Source organism: Clinocottus analis, unplaced genomic scaffold, assembly GCF_023055335.1.
Source record: "Clinocottus analis isolate CAN_PGR_092001 unplaced genomic scaffold, fCliAna1.0.p SCAF_13, whole genome shotgun sequence".
Taxonomy (NCBI): Eukaryota; Metazoa; Chordata; class Actinopteri; order Perciformes; family Cottidae; genus Clinocottus; species Clinocottus analis.
Window position 1 is genome coordinate 9,540,487 of NW_027175854.1, and position 21,799 is coordinate 9,562,285.

A 21,799-nucleotide genomic window follows, 5' to 3' on the forward strand; every position below is an offset into this window, starting at 1 on the left:
GGAAGCTGCTGACAGGACGGAGAACACATCACACACACTGTGCTCACGTCTCTACTGTTGATCATTTAGTAACCAAAAAGTCCCATGATGAAGACACTTCTTGCTCTGTAAGTGTCAAAGGGGTATGAACATATGGATAGAACATTACCACTTGCACATTTGTACAAATTAACAACCAAACTTTAAAATATAGAACGGCTATTAGTGTATTAAAAGATATTAAACATATCACAGCCATTAGGAGAATAAAAGCGTCCCAGACCTAAATCAAAACCAGAAAAGATACATACAAGAGATCGATTCAGACCGTTTATGCAAATGTATAACAGCCGCCATTGTAAATAACGTACGCTCCTCTTGACGCTTCATCTGAAAGCTCAATCTATTCAAAGTTACCAACTCGCTCTTCCTGTTGCTCTTCTCTCTTTCTTTAGAGTTGGAAACATGAGAGGCTGTCATCCCGTCAACAAACACTCTTGGGAGTTCTCGTCTTAGATATGTAGCAATTATATCCAATTTATTAAATCTCAGAACATTGAGAAGTGACATTTCAGAATTCCTTTTTATGACTTTAAAAAGACTTTTCTGGGTGCCGCTCTGGATGTCTAGTTATTTGCCAGTTGTGACAGAATGTGGCTGGTATTGTTCTCCCCTTTGTAATTCTGTGTGTGTTTGTGTGTGTGTGTAATAATCATCAAAATGTGTTACTGGGGATACACATTGTAGCAACACAGAAATGGGTTTCAGTTCTTTGCCAGGTGTTTTCATGTCTGTTTTTATCAAAGCAAAAGCGTTGTAACTGCAAAAGCAGATATGTAGTTGAGATGAAAGTGAAGCTTGCAGATGAATGTTGTCCAGGGGATTTAGGAAGTAGGGAATAATAGATAAAGGCTTAGTATAAACAATCAGTCTACATACAATATTATAATTACATCTTGGAACATGGTAATGAGGGTGTCAAAATCATAACAATCGGAAATTATATAGCCATAGTATAGCAATATGTTGGTACACGATGGTCACCTTCAAATAATAAAATGGTTAAATGAGTGCAATATTTTGATGTTATTGTTATGTTACATTGTTACATAACAAATTACATTACATTGTTAAATGTTACATTGCTGAAATCCATCCAAACATATTATTGTTTCAAGGTGTAGTGCCCTGTTGCATGTTGCCCGTGAAGGCACTACTGACGCGTTTCATGAAAGCAATGTCCAGGGGTAATGTCCAGTTTGTTTCTCAATCCATTGCGTCCATTTACACAAGACAAAATCATAACCAAGGTGCATATTCATAACCAAGTACAATAAACTATTAACATTTGCATCTGTGTTACTGTATTGTCATCTGTTGTACAACTGCTGCCTAAACGAGCAACACCTGGCCCAATGCCGCTCCTAATTATACAAAACCTAATCATATAGCGCAGCTGAAGTCGGCCTTGCGCCACCTGGTAACACACATGTTGGCTCTTACACAAGGTAATACTGTAAAAATGAAACGTTTACTGCTTAATCTTGTTCTCTGGAAACACAAATACTCCGTTTTACTCTCTAACAGCAAGTTCGATGAGATGTTCGGTACCAGTATCATATCTTTCCATTAAATGTGGAGTTCACAGGCAGGAGACATGTAGCTTCGCATAAAGACTGAAAACAGGAAACCAGTTACCACAGCAACATCTGCAACAACTTGAAGTCGCATCGGGGGACATGTGCCTGGCACCTATTTGGCTCTGAGCAGTGGCAAGGCAACCAGCAGAGACTCCACAGGTGCCTCGGGAAGAATTGTTCTGACTCGTAATCCCTGTAGGGAAACGGGAAATTGTTGATTTTACGCTTTTATTTTTTACAAAGTTAAAGATCAAATATATACAATGTTTACTAGTGAGCTTTAAGGGTGCTGGAAGGTAATTTTATTTGTACAGCTGGATAGCGCAAGGCTTTTTGCTAAGCTAACCAGCTGCTGGCTAGAGCCTTACATTTGATGTTGGCATCAATCTTCTCACCCAGCCGAAAAATGTCAAACTGTCTGTTGATTGATCGTGTTGTATCAGAAGAAAACATGACAACATGTCACAACTTTGCACTTTTCACACAATGGAAATATTTCTACATATCTTGAAACTCTTTCCTTTCACTGAATGTGCTTACGTTCAGTCCGGTATCTCCATGATACATGTCGAGAATGTCTGGAAATGCCACCCACGACCAATTAAAACATTTTTTAAACAAATCTAAGGAGTGATGGAGACAGAGACACCAATTAGGCTCCAGTGTCAGTGGAGGTTACTTTGGCTATGCCTTGATTTTAAACGTACGTGAAGAAGATGATTCGTGCACAGCCAAGGATAGGAGAGCGCTGCAAGGAGAATGCCCGTTCTCATTTGTATCCATCTACCGAGCGTCCGCAATATACAGGTAAGGTGACGTGCCTGTTCAGAGCCCAAAGGACACTAAAAGACAAAAAACCGCAACGGCACACTCGCCCTGCTGCCGTCTGGCTGGCGCTACAGAAGGATCAGCTGTCACGCCACCAGGCTACAGAGCAGCTTCTCTCCTCAGGCGGTTTGCACTCCTCACCTCACCCTGCACACTCCACCACAAACACTTAGCTCTCTGGTGTGGCACTAAGAGGCTACAACTCACATTGTGTTGTGCCAGCATGTGTTGTAGAATGACAATAAATTAACCTTTATGTTTGAAATTTGAAAAAAAATGGATCTTCCTTAATAGCGCTCATATTTGCATTGCACACTTGCATGAAGTGCCTTTTTTTTAGCGTGATTTTGTATTTTACTTTTTATTCATTAGAGGCAGGCAGGAAGCACAGTTTGACCTCTTCCCTGTGTATTATACAAGCTTTTATAGACAAAAAACCCATTTAACGCATGCATATTCAGTCGAGGCCACCTTCAACGGTCCATTTAGAACAAAATGGCAGCAATGAACACATCTCATGTCTAACTACTTCCATTTGCTTTTGTGAAAGATTGGTTAAAGGTAATTATATAGTGAATAAAAACATTCGTTAGAAAACAGTTTATTTTTTGTAAAGCAATCCAAGTTTATGCATGAAGCACCTTTCAAAATGCAGACTATTCAGGATGCTTTACATCAGGCAAGGGAAATTAAAAAGACATTTACCGTAAGAACAGAATCAGATAAATGAAAGAAAGAAATGCAATTAATAGCCAAACTAAGTAAACTGATGTACATATTTTAATTTAGTAATATATTGCCGCTTTGACTTCTCCATCTGTTTATGGTTTGGTTTGAAAAAAATGTAACAGTGATGAGAACAGAAAAACAAGGGATGTTTTAGCCATGCCAGAAGCACGGCTCTTGGAATAATAACTTTCAACAAGACATCCATGGTCCCTGATGTTTTTATGCTTTTCTTTTAACCTATTTGCTCCCTGGCCAACTAGCCTGATTTGAGAAAAAAATTTTTTTTTTAAAACATGAACTTAATTATCTCCATAATTACGTTTATTAACTTAATTTAAAATGCTTCAATAATGTAACCCTCGTGAGAATATACATATGGTTAAACAAAATTAAAGGAACTTAAATTCAAGTACTTTCGTAACTCTGGGAAGTTGCTGCAGCAACTGTAATGCTTCACTAAACTCATAATAAGTACCCTTTAACAAAGTCAGATTTCACTAACAAACACATCCACGTAACTGCAAGGCTTCCGGGAGTCCAACAAAGCAATAAATGCTCTTATAAACCCTCTAATTGTACTTAAAAAGTCATAAAACGGCAGAGTTTTTTATAGGCAGTGGCTTCCCTGAACGATGGATGTTTCTGCATCCGGGTCATAGAGCACCAGAAGAAGCTCCTGAAGATTTAAAGCCGTAGCATCCAAAAATCCAACAAGGTTTTCCCATAGAACAAGTAACTTTTCTATTTCTGAACCGAACAGAAAGGCTTGTTGTTATAAAATATGTTATATAAAAAAAGAAAAAAATGATATAAAATACCAAGCGTTAGAACTCATTTGGGTTTCACGACTACTTGAAACCACGGGGGAAAGAAGAACAGACCCCAATTGGGGCACGACAGGGTGGAAAAGGTTTGAATTCTTTTACGTTAGCATTCAGTTTAAAGCCCAAGGATGTCTGTAGACTCTTATTTAAGATTTATAAGAGGCTCAAGTATGAACAAGAGCATCGTTCCATCTCATGCATTGTAGACAAATCCTTCAATAGCTTCACCAGTACCAATTGTACTTTTTGTTGTTGTTGTTGTTGCCTTGAGTTATGTTGTAAAGACTATTCTCATATATTTTAAAATGGTAGAAATGTCATTTTGGGACACAACTCCATCATCCACATTTTTCATTTGTGCATTTAGCTGATAAATCCTTTAGTCGAGGTTCCACTCCTGCACCAGAACAATGCAAACCGGGCTGTTAGTTGAAAAGGGCAGCGTGAGACATCGCCTCTCCAACCGATGCTCCTGGTTCAGGATCGTTTTTGCCCACTCAGGACGCGAATCAGTGAGCAGAATGCAGATTGTGGAGCCTCACCAGGTCCGATGCACCGCTGCTGACCTCCCGTCCCGACACCTCTGGCAGGACTTCTCCTTTTGCATACAAAGAGTTGCAACGGTTTAAACGCAATTGAAAACAGTCTCCACACATTCAAAGTAGATGTTGAAATGGGAGCGTGGGAGGACAGCGCTGTGTGCAAGAGACAGAGAGGCACTTCAAGCCACAATACTTCTCCGTGTCTGTGACGTACACAAGCTCAACTCTTCACATAAACCTGGCATCATAGTGAACGGCTCATAGGAGAGGGACAGGCAGTTTTCACTTGATCCATGACAACAATAGTTTCTCTCACATCTGTCAGTTACTGGTGTTCAAGGTAAAAAACATTGCAGCTCGAGAGGGGGATTAAAAAGTTCAGAGATGAGTCATACACAGTATGATATCTGTTCATGTACTGTATTTTCTGCATTTAAAATGCATTAAAAAAAAAAAAAGACTCCTACTCTGCATCAGTGGATGAGCAATTTGAATAATGTATCGAAAAACAAAGTGAAAGACAGACGGCTGTACAAAATTATGTATTCAAAAAAATGAGACAATATATGTCTGTATATATAATATAAAAAGCTTTTATCTTATTCTAAAGGGCGTTTTACAAGTCCAGCTCATAGGTGTGTCTCGTTTACTCCTCCTTGGCTGCACCTTCTTTTGGTGTCAAGGTGGAAATGGCTGTTCAGCGCATTTCCTTTTCCCCTTTCTACTACACTGCACAACTATGTATACTATGTGTTGTTGTGAATTTTATAAACACACTATTTAATTACTTTTCGGACACACTAGGTTTTTTATGTTTTAGAACATTGAAGACAAACCATAGTATGATATTGTTTTTTTAAACACACTATACAATGACTTTTTCTGACGAACTGTAAACTGACTTTTTTTTAAAAATACAATAAGACGACTTCTTGTGACTTTCTTTTGACTTACAACACTAGAATATTGGTTGCCTTTTTTGGGACATCCATCCATTTTGATCTGCTGATCCGGGGCCAGACCGTGGGGTCATCAGACTTATGAGGCTACTCCAGACATCTCTCCTCCCAGCAACACTTTTTATACCTTTTTAGACATACTATGCAATGACTTTATATTAATTGAAAGACATTGTATTCTATGACTCTTTGCAGACTTTTTTTTAATCGATATACTCGGTCTTACTATACTTTGACCTTTTTAAAAGTTTTCTCCCATAACTATAAAAAAATATCTCTGTATATATTATACTATCATATATAATTCAACATGCATTTGATTGTCATTGTACAGAATCTTCAAAATGATTCAGTTTCAAATTCAAACCAAAAACATATAGTTATTCCATGATAACAGTGGAAATGAAGCTGTAGCGCAAATTCAGACAGGAAGACAACCCCTTCACTCATACTGCTCTCCTACCTTAAGCACACATCCATATCGGAGATCACCATCAGAAGAGTCATTGATCTATCAGCTGTTTAACAGCTGGGCCCCGGTCATCAGCGCAGTCACGACCTCCTTGTAAGCCCATCAGCCTGCTGCCGTCTCCTTTTAAATATGCCGTCTCCCCGCCTCTAGCGTCCTGCTGCTGTCTCATGTGACCCTCCGCCTCCCCAGCACCATCCACCTCCTCAGACTCAGCACCCCGTCTGCATCTCCAGCATAACCTCCAGCCACCACCACAAGTGTCTGGACTCCTCTGGGGGGGTGTACAGATTGCTGCCGCTCAGGGCAACACAGCACAATCTCAATCTCCTCGTGTAGTTTAAGGGCCAAATCATTTCTGTGTAACCAATGACGCATCATCCGGCATAATAAACATTAACTACTTATCACAAAGAAAGTCTCTCCTGATTGAAATACTCAACCATTCAAAAGAATGTACACAACTTAGTGCTTGTTTTTTGTTTGTATAGTTGAAATGTTAATACATGCAATGGAATTGTATGCACTTCACAAAGTGTCATTCTAGATGACATTGAGTCGTCGTGTGTGTGTCTCACACAGTGGTAGGCCTTTGTGTTTAGCCTCTTCTAAGTGGTACTTCTAAGTGGGCCGCATGAGTCAGTTCAATTTATTGTAATCATTTATTCTATTTTATTTTGAGCAAAAATGCTTCAATTGACAAAATGAACTATTTTCTTAAATTTTAGGTTGTTTAGTACAGCATTTCTTATTTTCTTTCATTTTGTGTAATTTGACATTGTCAAATTTAAGAAAAGGAAGTTAGTTCCGAAGCTGCGAGCGATATATCAATACCATTTCAAAATATGAAAGCCATGTAAACAATCAGTCAATACATTGTAAGTCAAATTAAAGGGGAACACAATTTTAACTTTAATAATCTGCATTACTAGAACAGAAAAGTGTCTGTTAACCTGTATTCATGGCATTAGGAAATTACTGGAAGTAAATGGAAACACCGGGCGTTGCGCCGCTCAGAACGAAAATCACCAAATGAAGTACTTCTCCTGTCGATTTAAGCTCGCTAGCACATCAATTTTCCATCAGATTAAAAGTCTTCTGACACTGTTTAATTTTCACCAGTCTGCACATCACCAAATTACATACATGAAGAATGATTAACATCGGAGGAGGGGGGGGGGGATCCAGTCACCTGACAATCTGTAAAAAATAAGGCAAAGTACAAAAATCATAACAATCCATGCAGACATTAAAACATTGCTGAATTTGGCTTCAAATGATAAATGGTCCGATTCTGACATAAAAAAACAAAACACCTTGGTTCTGTGCAACAACAAAAAAAAAAATCAAACACTAAACCCAAGATTTAAAAGTGTGACGTGGTTGTCCAGTGGAATGTCATGATGTTTCCCTTTTGCATCCAGCTGATTGCACCCGTTGACTCGTGATGCCAAGATTGATGTGATCAGTGTCTGTGTTGGTGGCTAGAAAAGCGTCCGACTGTGTCTGTGAGTCCATCCAGTCACCAGTAGAAATAAGTTAAATGCTTCCCCGTGTTGTTTTCTAGATCTCGGAAGGCAAGCCGTCCCCAGTAGATAAGCGTCTCTCCCCTTCTTGGTGAAGTCCTCTGGGTGTGGACGAACTGTCTTTTTGGTGATGGCAATGTTCTTTCCTGGCTGATGTTGAGGTTCAGTAAGCAACGACCATTGTTCAAAGGCACCATACTTTACATTAGTATGTGTGTGTGTGTTTGTGTGGGCCGCACATGGGCACATGCATACATGGAGAAGTAAAACCAGTCAACCGAGTCGATTTCCTCCACTGGCGTCAGTCCACAAGGCATAACCATGACAACTAAGGCAAAATCTCGTAACATTTAAAACAGATCATCTGTCTTTTTTTTTTTTTCCTTTCTTATTTACGCTTTTCATATCTGATTCCTCGCTGCTGCTAAAATCAACTTCCCTCACAATAATCATTAGTAATGATAATAATCTCTATTCAATAAATTATCTATACTGTACAATTATTTCAGCCTTTTTCAAGCTATCCACGGTCAGTTTCTTCTGTGTCCTCGGTTCAATAAAGCATCTGCAGAGCACACAGAGGCTAACAGCAAGCCTTACCCCTCCACCCCCCCGTCTACCTGTACAGAAATTAAACAGGACACCCTGCCACATAAAAAAATGTACAAACATAAGCAAAGCTGATGCATAATCAAAGATAGAGAAACGTGGTAGAAACACTCACTGAAAAATGAGCATCTAGCAAAAACAACAACAATAAAAAGTTCTTTTTTATTCCTTGTGTTTTTTTCCTGGAGAAGGAGTGAGTCAATTTCGCTGAGAGCAGCAGAAAGCAGATGGTTCCTGATTTAAAGGGTGCAGTTCAGCAAACATCCAAGCCTCACTGAACTCCTTCTTCATCCACGTACGTTGAGGGAAACCATCCGATCTGAAACATAAAAAAGATCAGAGCGTGTCAATGTAAACAAGGGCTGTCCATAGAATCTTTTTACATCCAATTCAGCTGTACATGCTGGAAGATAAATAATGTAATATAATACAAATTACTTCTAAATAAGTGAACGGCTCAGATGTAACATCCAAAAGCAGCTTGAAGGCTACATACACTACTCCAGCGGTTGCTAGGCAACACTGTTTCCCACTTGTTGGTATTTATAGAGCAAAGGAATTCAATTTATGAAAAGACAAAGTCTACGTGTTGTTTTTGACATATGGAAATCCAGTTATGTGAGTTAATATATTGTACATCCAGATCCTATGAGGATAATAATAATGCGTAGAGCTGGAGCTACTGGGTTCATCTCCACAGTCATGGACACTCGTTTCCCTGCACAGGCGTCTCCTGTGCTCCTGAAGGCCTCGCGCACACACACACGGAGTTACATTGCGTAACTACGGTTCTATTCTGGGGTTAAGGGCCGAAGCTAACGCGGCTCGCACCCCGCTGTGACACCAATGGCAACGAGTTGATGGCATACAACACTCCACATGGGTGCGTAATAATGCACGGAGGCGCCAGCAGTCACACGGTTAGCGCCGTGTTTCACTCTCTTCACACAGCGCTGCTGCTGCTGCTGCTGCAGAAGAGCGGGGGAGGAGCCAATGCAGCCCCACTAATCGCCCATGATCAGATTAGAAGGCCCGCCATTGAACAAGGACAAGGACGCTCGTGTGCAGATGTCTGCCACTGTCATTCCTCTGAGGAGGGCCATGGGTCAGGGTGAAGATCTTGTGGAGGCCCTCCGCCCGCCGCTTTGATGGAGCCACGCCTTTGCGAGTGTCCTCTTACATAAACAGCTGCTGCGTCCTCTTCATGCCGAACGGGCGTACAACATGCTGAGAGGATGTGTGCGCTGGGCAGAGTCGGTAGGACTCGTCTTCTTCTGAGAAAGCATCTTGAGAGAGATTTGCATGCAGCAGCGGCGCTAGAAAAGAGCTGCACAAGACGCTCCGATCCGAGTCCGTGGACCAATCAGTGGTAGTTTTGTCGTGCGGGTTATTTCCTTTCTCGGATCTGGCAAGAATACACTGGTAGTCGACTATAAATGATATAAATGATATATTAAATGTGATATTAATCTAGAAATGCTTAAAAAGGATAAAATATGCATCCCACGCACAAGTTTGACTTTTGACTTCCCCCCCCCCCCTGCTGTTCTCTTAGTTTCAATATCTCTGCCTCCCCGCCCACAAAATCCATCCGCTGTATTTATTAAAAAATAGCCTTGTGTAACTGCTGTCAGTGATTTCGATTTTTACATTGAAAACACACTCATGCCACATATTTTCATTATCGACACACACACACACACGTTGAATGAGAAACAGCAGAGGAGCATGATCGCTTGTTACCGGCTAACTATTACCTTGACGCCAGTGTGACGCTCGGTTAAGAAGAACACAATTAGGATCCCTTTCCTGCTTAACAGTTCAAATGCTGTTTCTAGACACTCGGAGAAACTGGGAGTGGAATGGGAGCCAATGTTACTGGTGTTGTATTCCAAGTTGTTCCCTGGAAGACGAAACGCAGGGACATGGGGATGAAAGGAATGTGTGCATAGACATCTACCAGGTTGACAGAAGGGAACTAATCGCCCGGACACACACATTCTGATTGTCAGCGTTCGAAAACTGGTCCAAAATCAGCCAGATTGTGTCTTTGTTGTGAGAAAAAAAGTGGGAATAGACCTCCTCCATGTCTCTCCAGGAGGCACATGTGAAATGGCTCCGTGCCCCAGAAGCTCTGTCTTCTCTGTCGTCAGCGCTGCTATTTCTGCTCAGGGTGACATTATCGTTCGTGACATGAACCTCGTACACTGGTGCGAGCGGTCAGTGAAGCAAGCGGAAACTTTGATCGGAGGAAAATGGCCATGTGGGTTGCATGGAAGCCCTGTCGTTCTTCACAAAACTGGCAAGTGGCCTGTGGGGTAAGCACCAGTTTAGCTTTTCACAGCTGGATATGAAGGTCCAAAGGGAGAATGTAGCCCAGATGGGCACAGCTACACCTCTTCATCCTTTTATATTTCTCCACTCACTGACTGCTTGATGCCGAGGACAAATAAAATCCAGACCAGAACTATGGTCTCGCAGCCGGTATATGTCACGAGTGTGGACATAAGAAAGGCAAAATGGCATGAAAAAAGATGTTCAATTCACTAGCAACAGCTTAGAGGTGGAACCCATACGACTATCTGCTTGCTGCATTTTAACTGACATACAGGAAGTGTCTCTTTCAACCAACACATCTGAGCTTATGCAGAGTAGACACCCAGATGGTTTCATCTGACAATTGGTCCCACTGACAAAGATGAAACAATTAAACAGAAAAAAAAAACATTTCCATCGAGGTCCTTAAGGAGCAAAGTAAAAGCAACATCGGGACATGCTCTAATATAATTAAAATGTGGCGGCTGCCGTACCTCAACATCCGACGGCACAATAGGATAGAACCCAGATTAGCTGAGCGACAGCACAATAATTAACTCTTACGCTGGACCCATCGCACCAGAAAAGGAATAAATAAAAAGCATAAAAACCTCCAGCGATCAGTGCCCGCTTTACTGCCAGACTATTAAACCGGCACGCTTCCCAGAAGCCATGTGTTCACTTTTTTTTTCATTTCAACCACCTGCTTTAAGAGGGCTTTCATAGTATCAACGGTTTAATTTAAGGCTGGGCGATGAGGAGGGAATAAAATATCGCAAAATGTTTGCGCAAATACCTAAATGTGGATTGCGACACCATCATCTAGGGTTGACCTTTGGTGCGTTCACAACACGTTTACGCAGTGAGCTTTTTGATTTAAAAAAGAAAATGAATCATCAGTAGTGTGGATAGAGTGAGCCAAAGGTAAATGTGAAACAGCAAAGAAAGTTTCATCCAAAAAAATCATCACTTGACTGAAATACAGCCTCATACGAAGACTCTACAGAGATCACAGCACCCACATTGCTCTCTTTCAATGTGTGGTTCTCAGTCCAGGTCCATTATTATCATCCCCAATACCTGTGACCATGAATAAGTGAACAGACGTTCATGATTTACTCACTCGTCCGTTGGCCTCTCCTTTCCACCAGCCCTGGTCTCCCCCGATCTTGCTGTAGATTTTGACAATGTCTCCTTCGCGCAGCGACAGCTCTCTCATGTCCCGTGCAGCAAAGTTATACCTGGCCACTGCCGAGCTGACCACCCGAGGAGTGAACACTGGGAACGGGGAAAAAAAAACGGGAGCTCAGTCACGTCTCGCAAGGAACTTTGACAGGTGGTGAAAGGTCACACTAGACATCCTTGTAATAATTAGTAGTGAGGAATGATCATTATGAGGAGGGTCAGTGAGACAAGACACGGTGTAGTCACACAATGACAAATGAGCTGGATGGGAAAGGACAATTTGTTTCATCAAGGGAGAGGAAATTGGTTTTCTTTTTCGTGCTTTAATGAGGTGGCGTCATCCCGGGAAGAACTGAAATGCTGTAGTTAATGAGAAAAAAAAAGCACCACGGAGAAGATAGAATGAGATCGAGATATGAAATTACAGTCAACGAGGTGCGGGGTGGACAACAGGAGCAAGAAAAGAAAGGGGAAAAACCAAGTACCTGACCAAAAGGGAGCTGAGCTTTGAGAAGAGAAGTTGAGGCCCTGCGGACTGAGGAAGGAGAAGTTGTAGGAGGCGCAGGTGGCTGCTGAGAGGAGAGGAGAAGGGAATGAAGCTAGAAATGCAGCGCCGGAGCCAGACAAGCAGAGTTCAGGAGGAGCAAACATCAAGTCGTCTGTCTCGTAAAGATTGGGTTCTGTTATCTCAATCCCGTCGTGATTTGACTGCCTTACTGGTATGACTACAGGGTCATGGTGGGGGTTATCGGTTCATGTTTATGAGCAGTCAGACTGAATGCAACCCCGATAATCGTTGAAAGAAAACCTTGCGTCGAACGAAATTGTGCAAAATTACAGACAACATGACGAATGACGGGTTTTTATTATGTGAACCTTGAATTCCCTCAGGTTTCTTCCCTTTTTTTTTTTTTTCCTGTAAAAGGTTTTTCCTGATCCGATGTGAGGTCCTGGGACAGGAATGTCATGAGTACATGACAGATTGCAAAGCCCTCCGAGGCAAATTTTGTATTTGTGATTTTCGGGCAATACAAAATAAACTCAATTGAATTAAAATGTGCTCTTTGCAGCATTGGCTGCTGTATATTTGCGCAACTCTGCACGGCCTCCCAGACAAGGTGTGTCTGGACTCCATTAGCCGTACATAATGGTGCCGACGCCATCGCTTTTAAAGGGAATGAGAGGCTGATGGGATGAGCCATGGCTTTGACTGAAAGATGCATCCTTAGTCCACCACTTTTTCTAGGCACAACAACACATACAAATGTGTGCTCAGGACCTTAGAGAGATAGAAAGAAAGAGAGAGAGAAAGATAGAGCAAGAGCACATCATCATCACAAACACTCAATTGTCTCCATGAGCTGTCTATCTGCATGCAGCCAAAACAGGAGGGAGACAGTATGTGTGTGTGTGTGTGTGTGTGTGGCCAGTTCTTCCTGCAGATCAAACCAATGCAGACCCATGTACAGAGATGCCCATCGCAAAGGGTCCGCCAATTTAGACAGCGGGTCTCTGAGTTAGTCCTCTTTTTTTCTCTCTTTCACACTGCTTGACTCTTTTTCTGCCCTGTTCCCCTTTGGGATTTCATCAATTCCTCTCTGTATGAGTTCAGGGAGTTACTGGCCTGGGAAGGAACAGAGCAGACAAAGAGAGTGGGAGGTAGTCTGCCTCCTTCCTTGACCACAGCTAAAATGGAAAGGGGATTACATTTGTAAGCTGCACTTGCGCATTAGAAACCTTTAGAGTCAAATGACTTCCTTCTACCATAAGTGTTGATAGAAGCAGGCAGATAAATAAGTTGACATACAATGTGCTATGAGTTGCTGTGCCAAACATCCATGGGTTTTTTCATACCACTTATCCAAAAGAAGGCTTTATGTCTTCCTCCCTCGCCATGTCGTCCAGCCCTTCATGGGGCAAGCCGAGGTGTTCTGGAGCAGCTTGAATACGTGTTCTGGGTCTGCCCAGTGGTTTCCTTTCAGCCGCACTTGCTTTAAAATACTACTACAGGGATGAGTCCAGGAGTCATCAAGTGATCCTCCGAAGAGTCGCATTTAGCTCTGAATTTCTACCAGACCTCTGAGCTCCTCCCGCTTTTTGTTCTCTCTGGGTGAGCTCAACCACCCTGCACATGATATTCATGTGTTCTCCCTTCATCTGTGAAGTAAATCCAAAGATGTGCAGCCATTGATTCAGCGAGGCATCAGGGAATCACTGTGATCCCACTCTGTGATGATACCATGATGAGACGCTTGTCCACGGTTCACGCTTATTGACTTATTCCTCAGCCATCCTGAGTGGCGTTGGAATTGTGTCGCTTACAGAATTAACAAAGTGTGAGGGCGAGTATTTACCCCAGACTGGAGGCTTACCTGGTGAGCGTGTGCTGGCCCGTGTTAGAGAGCGTTCTTTTGATTTGTAGGGGATTCGCAATGTGGTGTCTAACAACTTGAAGCTTTCTTTCAGTGAATGGGCCTGATAGTACTCCACCAGCTCCTGTTATGATACACAATACACAAGGATTTAATACAAAATGGTGAAACTAATTTCATTTTTTTTCCCCTGCACACTGACTTCAAGGTATTTTGTGTTGGTGGTTTAAGCTGAGACTTACCAAAAGACTCTCAAACTTCTTGGCTTCAGTGATGTGAATCCAGCTGTCTTTTTCAATGACTTTGATGTGTTTTACTTCATCATTGAATCTGGAATACAAAATCAGAACTATACTGTTAATACTTCATCAGAACACATGTTGCTTTGGTATTATTTGTCCCTCCTATGTGCCTCTGGTGCAACATGTTCAGCTGCTGTCAACATGACATATTCTGCGGTCAACCTGACGGACTAACAGAAGAAAATAAAGTTTGTTTTCACGAGCTGAGGCCGACGGTGGGACATAACGAATCCTTTGTCTGAAGGCTGGTCCCTACAGTCACTTTGCACCTGCATTAAAGACTTAAAGACAAATGTGCAAACACATTTCTCCCAGGACGTCGCCGTTCAGAACGACAGCTGCAGTGAGAGCTCAAACATGTGTCTTAATGATGCATTCGCTCAGAAGAAATACATTCAAAAACAGGGTTGAAAAAAAGAAGAAAAAAAAAAAGCAATTACCGAGCGGTAATTAGCCGCAGCAAAAAGACGCTCGGGAAAATGCCGACAGGGGGCATCCCTGGAGAATTTGTACGTCCCGTGATGAAGCGGATTAAAAACCCTCTCCCGTGAGACTTTCCTTCCCCCGTATGATGTGACACACTCACTTGATGCTGATGGCGAACCTCTCCGCCTCCGCCGTCCTCTCTCTGATAAGGTAGGTCCCGCTGCTGTGGGATTTTAAAAGGTTATCGGCCTGCTGGCGCTCCATGTTCCCTGCGAACCTAGAGGGGCAGAGAACGAACAGGCCGTCACCTTCAAACACAAAGTCACGTAATCGAATGACACGGGGGGCGGCTCTACAAACTGTTTACATCAAACAGACGTCTTTTAATTGCGATCATGCTTTGGGTGAAGTCCTTTTTTTAATTGAACATGTGCATGTCGACGGCATGCTGGAGTTAACATGAATAAAGCTGAAGTAATTAAAGGATAGGGACCCGAGGACAATAGCAGTATATATAGTGCACATGAGCATGGAGTCCACAATCTTCAGACGTTAAGGGTCTTACCAAGGATATCCATAGTAGTCTGATTCCCTTGAGGACTGCCGGCTGGATAATGACTGAAAGGGCTGGAACAAATGAATCACACGTATTAATAGAATAAGGCGTTTAAAGTGTACACTAAAGAGGGAAAGGCCCTCACACGCTCTATCTGCACTGTATACTGCTTATGCTGGACATGGATCACTCACCTTTGGGTCCAAACAGGGTTTAACACAGGAGCTGGGGAAGAAGCCGCTCTTCTGCGTCTGTAACAGCTTTCCCTGCAAGAGAGAAGGCGAGGCGAAGGCGATTTGAAAAAAGTCAGATAATGGCATACAGTGTTGGCTGTAACTGACACACTGATGCCCGGTGTTGCACCGACAGAAGAAAAAAAATGAACATATCTTGTCAAGTTCAGCCATCAATCTCTGGCAGAGAGGCCGAGAGAGAGAGAGAGAGAGAGCGGCTCGCTTCGACTGGAACGCTGAAACGGCGTGTTTGCAGTCGGGGGCGCAATCAACGCAACCATCCACGACAACTGGCTCGTGCATTGCCGGATACGAATCACATCGTACGTTCTAGAAGCGCGCCTCGGTTCATGACGTTTACCGGGCGCTCCACCTGAAGAGCAATTGCCGTGCAGGCTCTAATCAATTGAGGTAAATGAAATAATGAATCATTTGATGATAAGAAACAGATTTATTTATCAAGCTGAATATTTGAATATTTTTGAAGAAGGGAAGCATTTTATAGCAAATGTTAATATGTCGGACAATAGAACAGCGTAGCTTGCTCCGCCCATAGTGCTTGTTTACAGTTTGTAATGTTACAATACCGAGGAGCAAAGGCAGCCGCCGGCTCAGGTCCGTCCCCGAGAAGGTCGGACCGTTGCTAAAGACGCCTAGAAGTCTTCAACTTGCTTTTAGAATGACCGCCTGCTAATATCATCACCGTCTCCGTCTTTGTTTTCACAATGTAAATGATCATATTAGGCTTAATCGAGAATGTTTAGTTGTGTTGTATCCTCTTCCATGAACACAGTGGTGGTGTCGTATAGTGTCACGTGTGTGAACGCGTGGAAAAAAAAGCTTTTCTTTATTGCCGAGACTGAGAACAATCCAGATTGGCGTCCCTCTCGTGTCTGTTCGGTAAATACAAGGCGGCCAGCTCACTGGAGCGTGCATGTTAAACTAGCAGGAAACAGCTTAACCTGGCTCCGTCCGAAGGGAACAAAATCTCAATTGTGTATTCTGTAGAAAGAAAGTTGTGGTTTTACAAGGGTCTATGTGCCGGACTACTTCTTGGCCTCAACACTGAAGTCTTCTTGGAGTCTCCACTGGTTCCCTGGCAGCCTCACAGTGAACACAAGACTCAGGGAAGTCACTGCCCCCAGCCAAGAAAAACTCAACGTTTGAAAAGGATTTAAGAGTTGTAGCTCTTTTTCACACACATCCCACGCGGCGAGAGCGGCTGAGACTACCTCACTGCTCAGCAGGCGCGTAGACGCGATCACCTCTGAAGTCTTTTCAGCTGAAACTCACCGATTCATTTCTGAACCGACGGGCACAAGTTCTCAATGTGTCGGCGCCGACTGTCAGAACACAGCCCTAACGTTGACATGCTGAGTTGACGACACTGCCGTTACCTCCCACCACGAGGTGTCCGGATCCCCCTTCAGCAGCTCGATGAAATCTCCCGTCTGGAAACAGAGCGGCGTCTTGCTCGTCGGGGCCGGCGTGCCGTGGTAGTTCCTCACCGCCACCATTTTGGGACCTGGAAACACAATCCAATGTTGGCGGGGTGAGTCTCATTAGGCGTAAGCAGGAGTAGCAGTTGGGTGGATGTTTTGGGACCGGGAAAGGACGTTAACTCTAACTTTGTCTCACGAAGGTGGTCCCTTCTTAGGTTTCACATTGGGATCTAAGCTGATAAAAGCAGCACTGATTTGGCATTTAGATGGCGCCCACTGAGCAATGCAGTGGTGTAGGATGTATAACATGATCACAACGTCAAGGACTCTAATCTGGTCCAAGAGTTTCGTTGCATTTTTTCCTGTCCCTTTGAAATGCATCCGCTTTTCATTTCAAGATACTGGAGAGAAAAAAAATCCCTCTCATCTGAAAGGTCTTCAAGTTTTTGAATTACATGTAATATGTTGTGCACGTAGCATCTCTCTCCACCTGTGCACTCACACCCACTCGGCGTGGTTGAGCGTGTTGGTGTGGCTGGTGTGTCGTGGGAATGTCCACTAGATGGCAGTAGAGAACTGTGCAGTTCAACAACAGAGCCATATTTAACAAACGACAGCTGACAGGATCACCACGCCACGCTCACATGGACTTGTTTGTGTCATGTTTAGATGACAGGAAGTGATCTTACCTGATGACACTCCAGGCTCCTTTAAGAGAGAAACAAATACTCAATCAACAATACGATTACAAGCCTATATCTTAATGATAAATGCAACATCATCAGAGGAAATGGCAATTAGAGGAATATATGAATGCTAACACTGATACAGTCTGTCAAATAATAGAAGATCTACTCACCAAGTCATGAGGATCTAAGACAAGACAAAAGAAATAGTGGCTGTTAGAGATTTTGAGTGAAACAATTATCATGATATGGTTCTTATATTAATATTCTTTGCTCAACATGAAGGGGACTTCACCTCCTGGGTTGTGTTTTGACGTAAAGTGGATGAAAAGCAGTGACAATAAAGCAGAAGGAGCCAAACTACACGCCGACGCTCACAAATTCTAACCCTGAGCTCATTGTTTTCGTCTATTTGAACATCACTCAGACGCACACAGCTGGAGAGAGCAGGCCTACGATGTCCTAAATAGATGTTGAGTGAATCCCTGGGCCCTCTAGCTGGGGGTTGAGACCCCCCAAGCCGTCGCTAGATAGATAGAAGATGAATCGGTTGTGAGGTGATTGGAGAGTAAAGGAAAGCTAAACAAAATCAAGTTCTGTTGTTGTTCACATTGTGATGTTTTTTTTTAAATATCTCCTTCAATCGCTAAAATGTAATAAAATGTATGGACTGGTTGTATGTATGGGTCACATGTCGACGTGGCTTCATTCGACGATGAGCAGCCCAAAAGTGAATTGGTCTAAATCATATACTTCTTCTAAAAAAGGCGGGGCTGTGTAAAGTGATGGACAGGTCACTCCTCCAGACTTCCACAGACAACAAAAAGGAACAACGCCACACTCCCACAGGAACCCCATGTTCCTGAGCAGGACACGAGTTTACACTCATGAAAGTAATGACATTTCACAATCATTATTAATTTGGTTCCAAAAACACAACATCATAACTGTCAATGACGTCCGCCAACGCTACATTGATTAACAATCTCATCCAAACATTGGCTCAGTGTTCACATCGACCTTTCTCTCAAAGGTGAACCCGTTTTCCGGGCTTCGACTCGGCGATCAGACGAGACACTTACTGATTTTACAGATGGTGATGACTTCCAGGCACTCTTTGTGGGCTCCTGTTCCACAGTGAGAGCAGTAGTAGCCCTGATAGAAGATGCCCCTGGAGGACACACACACACACACACATCAGAAAATGCAAAATGGAAAACGTCTCAGACACAAATTAACCTGTCGTAAGTACAACACACAAGGGGAGCAGCTGCTTCTAACAATCAGCCTGCGATGGCGGCTAAGGGCATCATTTCCACTCTGATCCTTTAAAAAAAAAGAAAAAGAGAAATCACAGAATCGACTCGCTCCAGAGCAGTACAGTATTCGTCACAGCTACTGTGGCATCGCGCACACTGCCACGTTCAATAGCAAGTGCCATAAATCACAATGGGGATCCAGTGGGGCTGCAGCAGTAATTAGCATCTAGCGGGGAGCGAGGACGCCGGCGCCACGCTTCCGCCGGCTCGGTGAATTTAGGTCAGCCGGAGCCGTGAGACGTGTGGGTCAATACACTCGGCCGGGTAGACTGCAACAGAGGTGAAAGTGGTGATTCAGGGACGCGCGGGTTGTCCGCGCTGCGGCCCAGCAGCACTCTCACAAGGGAGGAGGTGCGCTTTGGGGACACGGTGGGTCGCTGCCAGGGACGGGGGAGGGAAATGTTTAAAAATAGCATCCGTCGGCCTCAGTCAAATTTTGGTCGAATATTTTCCAGGGATTGCTTTGACGCTGATGATGGTTTACGTTAGCCAAGAACAAATTCCCTCTGTGGCGCTGTTTGTTTGTGGGTTGCTGAATTTCTCTTCAGGGAAGCATTTTCAGCTCTTCCCTCTCCTCCACTTGGTTTCAACTTAACCCGACTTTGATTTATGGACGGTACAAAATGGCTTTTAGCGTAGCAAAAACGGTGGACTTATTAGTTCACTGATTACAAAATACTCTGCGTACTTTTTTATTTCCATTCTCTGCTTCTTCATACTTTGACTTTACCACAGTTTACAGGGAAACCTGTTAGCTGTTGTATATGTAAATGTAGCTGTAGTGACTATCATCTTTCAATGCAGGCTCCATACCTGCAATAGAGACGTTTTACGTTCTGCTATTACGATGTTGTATTCGGAGGAATAATCTCCCTGCTTCTTGCACCACTGTATGAATCAAGGAGATACAGAATCCTTTCATACAAGTTCAGAGTATATATAATGTATTTTTTTTTACACGACATGTCCATATAAAAGTATCTGCCAGATAGCACTGCTGAACATTGTTGCCTACGCGACAGGCCTTGGAAAGTCTGAATGAACATGCGTTCATTGTCAGGAAAGTTCTGGACGTCGCGGGGTTGTTACCTCAAGAGCATCTTGCAGGCTCGACAGTTGGTGTTCTTATCAAACGTGTGCATTTGAAAGTTATGCTGATTGGCGGTGGCTCTCTCCGGCTTGATGTTGGACCTGGAAGGAAATAACAAGCGAGGGGATTGGATTGGAAAAGACACTTTGTTTTGCTTTTGTGATGTAGAAGCTTGATATTCTGGTGTTGAATTCTCTGGATTGGCCTTAAACAGACACTCCCATCTGGTCACTCGATCGACAGATGGTTTACTCACTGTATTGCCGTGAAAGTTACCAACCCCACCATGCAACCGTGTACTCACATGGCCATTTCAAACTGCTCCATCCACTTCCTCTTTGTCTCCTCGGTTTTACAGAAGAACTGGAAGCCCTGCTTCCCCTGCAGGTGGATCAGGTAGAACCCGTACGACCACTGGAGACAAAACACGAGTGAGGAACAGATGACAGAGCAATATGGGCACAGCCATGACAGAAAGCTCATTAATCCTGTGTTTTGTTTCATTTTGTACAAAAGCATACTGTAAATATGTCACATTTAATTCAGAACTCAAAGATGCTCCACATGCTTTTAGCGTTGCATCTGATCTAAAGCTGGAGAGCCAGTCACAGAGCCGGTGGGTGCATGTGCAATAATGCCCCCACCCCCCCGCCCCCAGAAAAAAACCCATCACAGCCACAACGTAGGCCAACATGAGAAGATGAGTTAAATAAAAGGGTCTCTTCAGCTTACCATTTTTCCACTCGACTGGTAAGCATGCAAAAAGAAAGACACCAGAGAAAGACCCGGTTACACATGCAACCATGGACAGACACATGCAGATTGAAAAAAAGGAAAGGAAAATAAGGCATGTTAGACTCGTGGCGCGATGCACTGCGGAACGATTTCATGAATCCTAAATGATCCTTCATTGCATTTACATGGATGTGTTTCCAAGCACGGGCAAGCGCGATGCAAAATCTGACAATGCATTACTCACAAAAATCCATATCTGAAATTACCATCAAACAAGGTCGTTCTGCTCACGGGCTCTTCACCTGCACTCGCAAAGTCTTGATGAAATGTCTCTACAAAGTCAAAGAATGACGCTCACCTTTTTCATGTCTCTGTTGTTCATGAGGTCGTCCGACATTTTATACAGCTGCAGTTCAATTATCTCTTTGAGCTCATAGCTGTAGCCTTTCCTCTTGCAGACAATGACCACTTTATCAAACAGGAATATATACCTGATGACACACAGACACACACACACACATTCATGGTTATCTCGGCCGTGAAACTCTGCCATTGTTGGCTCTGAGCTACTTTATTTCTCATGTCTTTTGTTTAGTTTGGACTCACCGGTCCTGTTTTGTTCGGTTGACGATGGAGCACACTTTCAGCTCTCCGTCAATCTTTGGCCTCCCGTACTCCTCCAGTTTCACCTGCTGCTTAGGTCACATGGGCACACACACAATGTCAGTCCACCACATACAACAACGTATAAACTTAATGAGAGAACGTGAACAATTCCGCTTCACTCGAATTTCAGAGAGAATGCAAACAGATATAATAAATGACACGACTCTGGAACCTATTCAGTCGCTGTTCGGTTGCTTTTCCATCTTCTTTATCCACATTTCAACTCGATGGAACATTCACAAGGCCACAATGAACCCAACGGCAATTTTCACGTCAGCGGGGAAACGACAGCAGAGGAGTGAAAGGTGAACAGAGTGGCTGATGAAATGAGAGAGTGCTGTTTGGAATATTATTGGAAATGGATTA

General features: G+C 43.2%; 1 protein-coding gene across 11 annotated transcripts in view; it reads right to left on the reverse strand.

The window, feature by feature from the left end:
• Window positions 1-6,875: 6,875 nt before the first annotated feature.
• vav2 (vav 2 guanine nucleotide exchange factor) overlaps window positions 6,876-21,799 on the reverse strand; it is a 175,438-nt gene continuing 160,514 nt past the window's right edge. For 2 of the 11 annotated variants that reach the window (XM_068573979.1, XM_068573976.1), the window contains 17 exons: window positions 21,374-21,462; window positions 21,126-21,258; window positions 20,765-20,779; window positions 20,337-20,446; window positions 20,032-20,133; window positions 18,706-18,794; window positions 17,797-17,810; window positions 17,627-17,645; window positions 16,893-17,020; window positions 15,457-15,528; window positions 15,272-15,333; window positions 14,867-14,983; window positions 14,221-14,308; window positions 13,979-14,102; window positions 12,092-12,178; window positions 11,545-11,699; window positions 6,876-8,424 (listed from right to left, as the gene is read on the reverse strand). In XM_068573979.1, the coding sequence (XP_068430080.1) occupies window positions 8,377-8,424; window positions 11,545-11,699; window positions 12,092-12,178; window positions 13,979-14,102; window positions 14,221-14,308; window positions 14,867-14,983; window positions 15,272-15,333; window positions 15,457-15,528; window positions 16,893-17,020; window positions 17,627-17,645; window positions 17,797-17,810; window positions 18,706-18,794; window positions 20,032-20,133; window positions 20,337-20,446; window positions 20,765-20,779; window positions 21,126-21,258; window positions 21,374-21,462 (1,452 nt within the window). In that variant the 3' untranslated portion in view covers window positions 6,876-8,376. The remainder of the gene's footprint in view (window positions 8,425-11,544; window positions 11,700-12,091; window positions 12,179-13,978; window positions 14,103-14,220; window positions 14,309-14,866; window positions 14,984-15,271; window positions 15,334-15,456; window positions 15,529-16,892; window positions 17,021-17,626; window positions 17,646-17,796; window positions 17,811-18,705; window positions 18,795-20,031; window positions 20,134-20,336; window positions 20,447-20,764; window positions 20,780-21,125; window positions 21,259-21,373; window positions 21,463-21,799) is intronic. The other 9 variants (XM_068573983.1, XM_068573981.1, XM_068573985.1 and 6 more) reach the window with 8 other exon arrangements.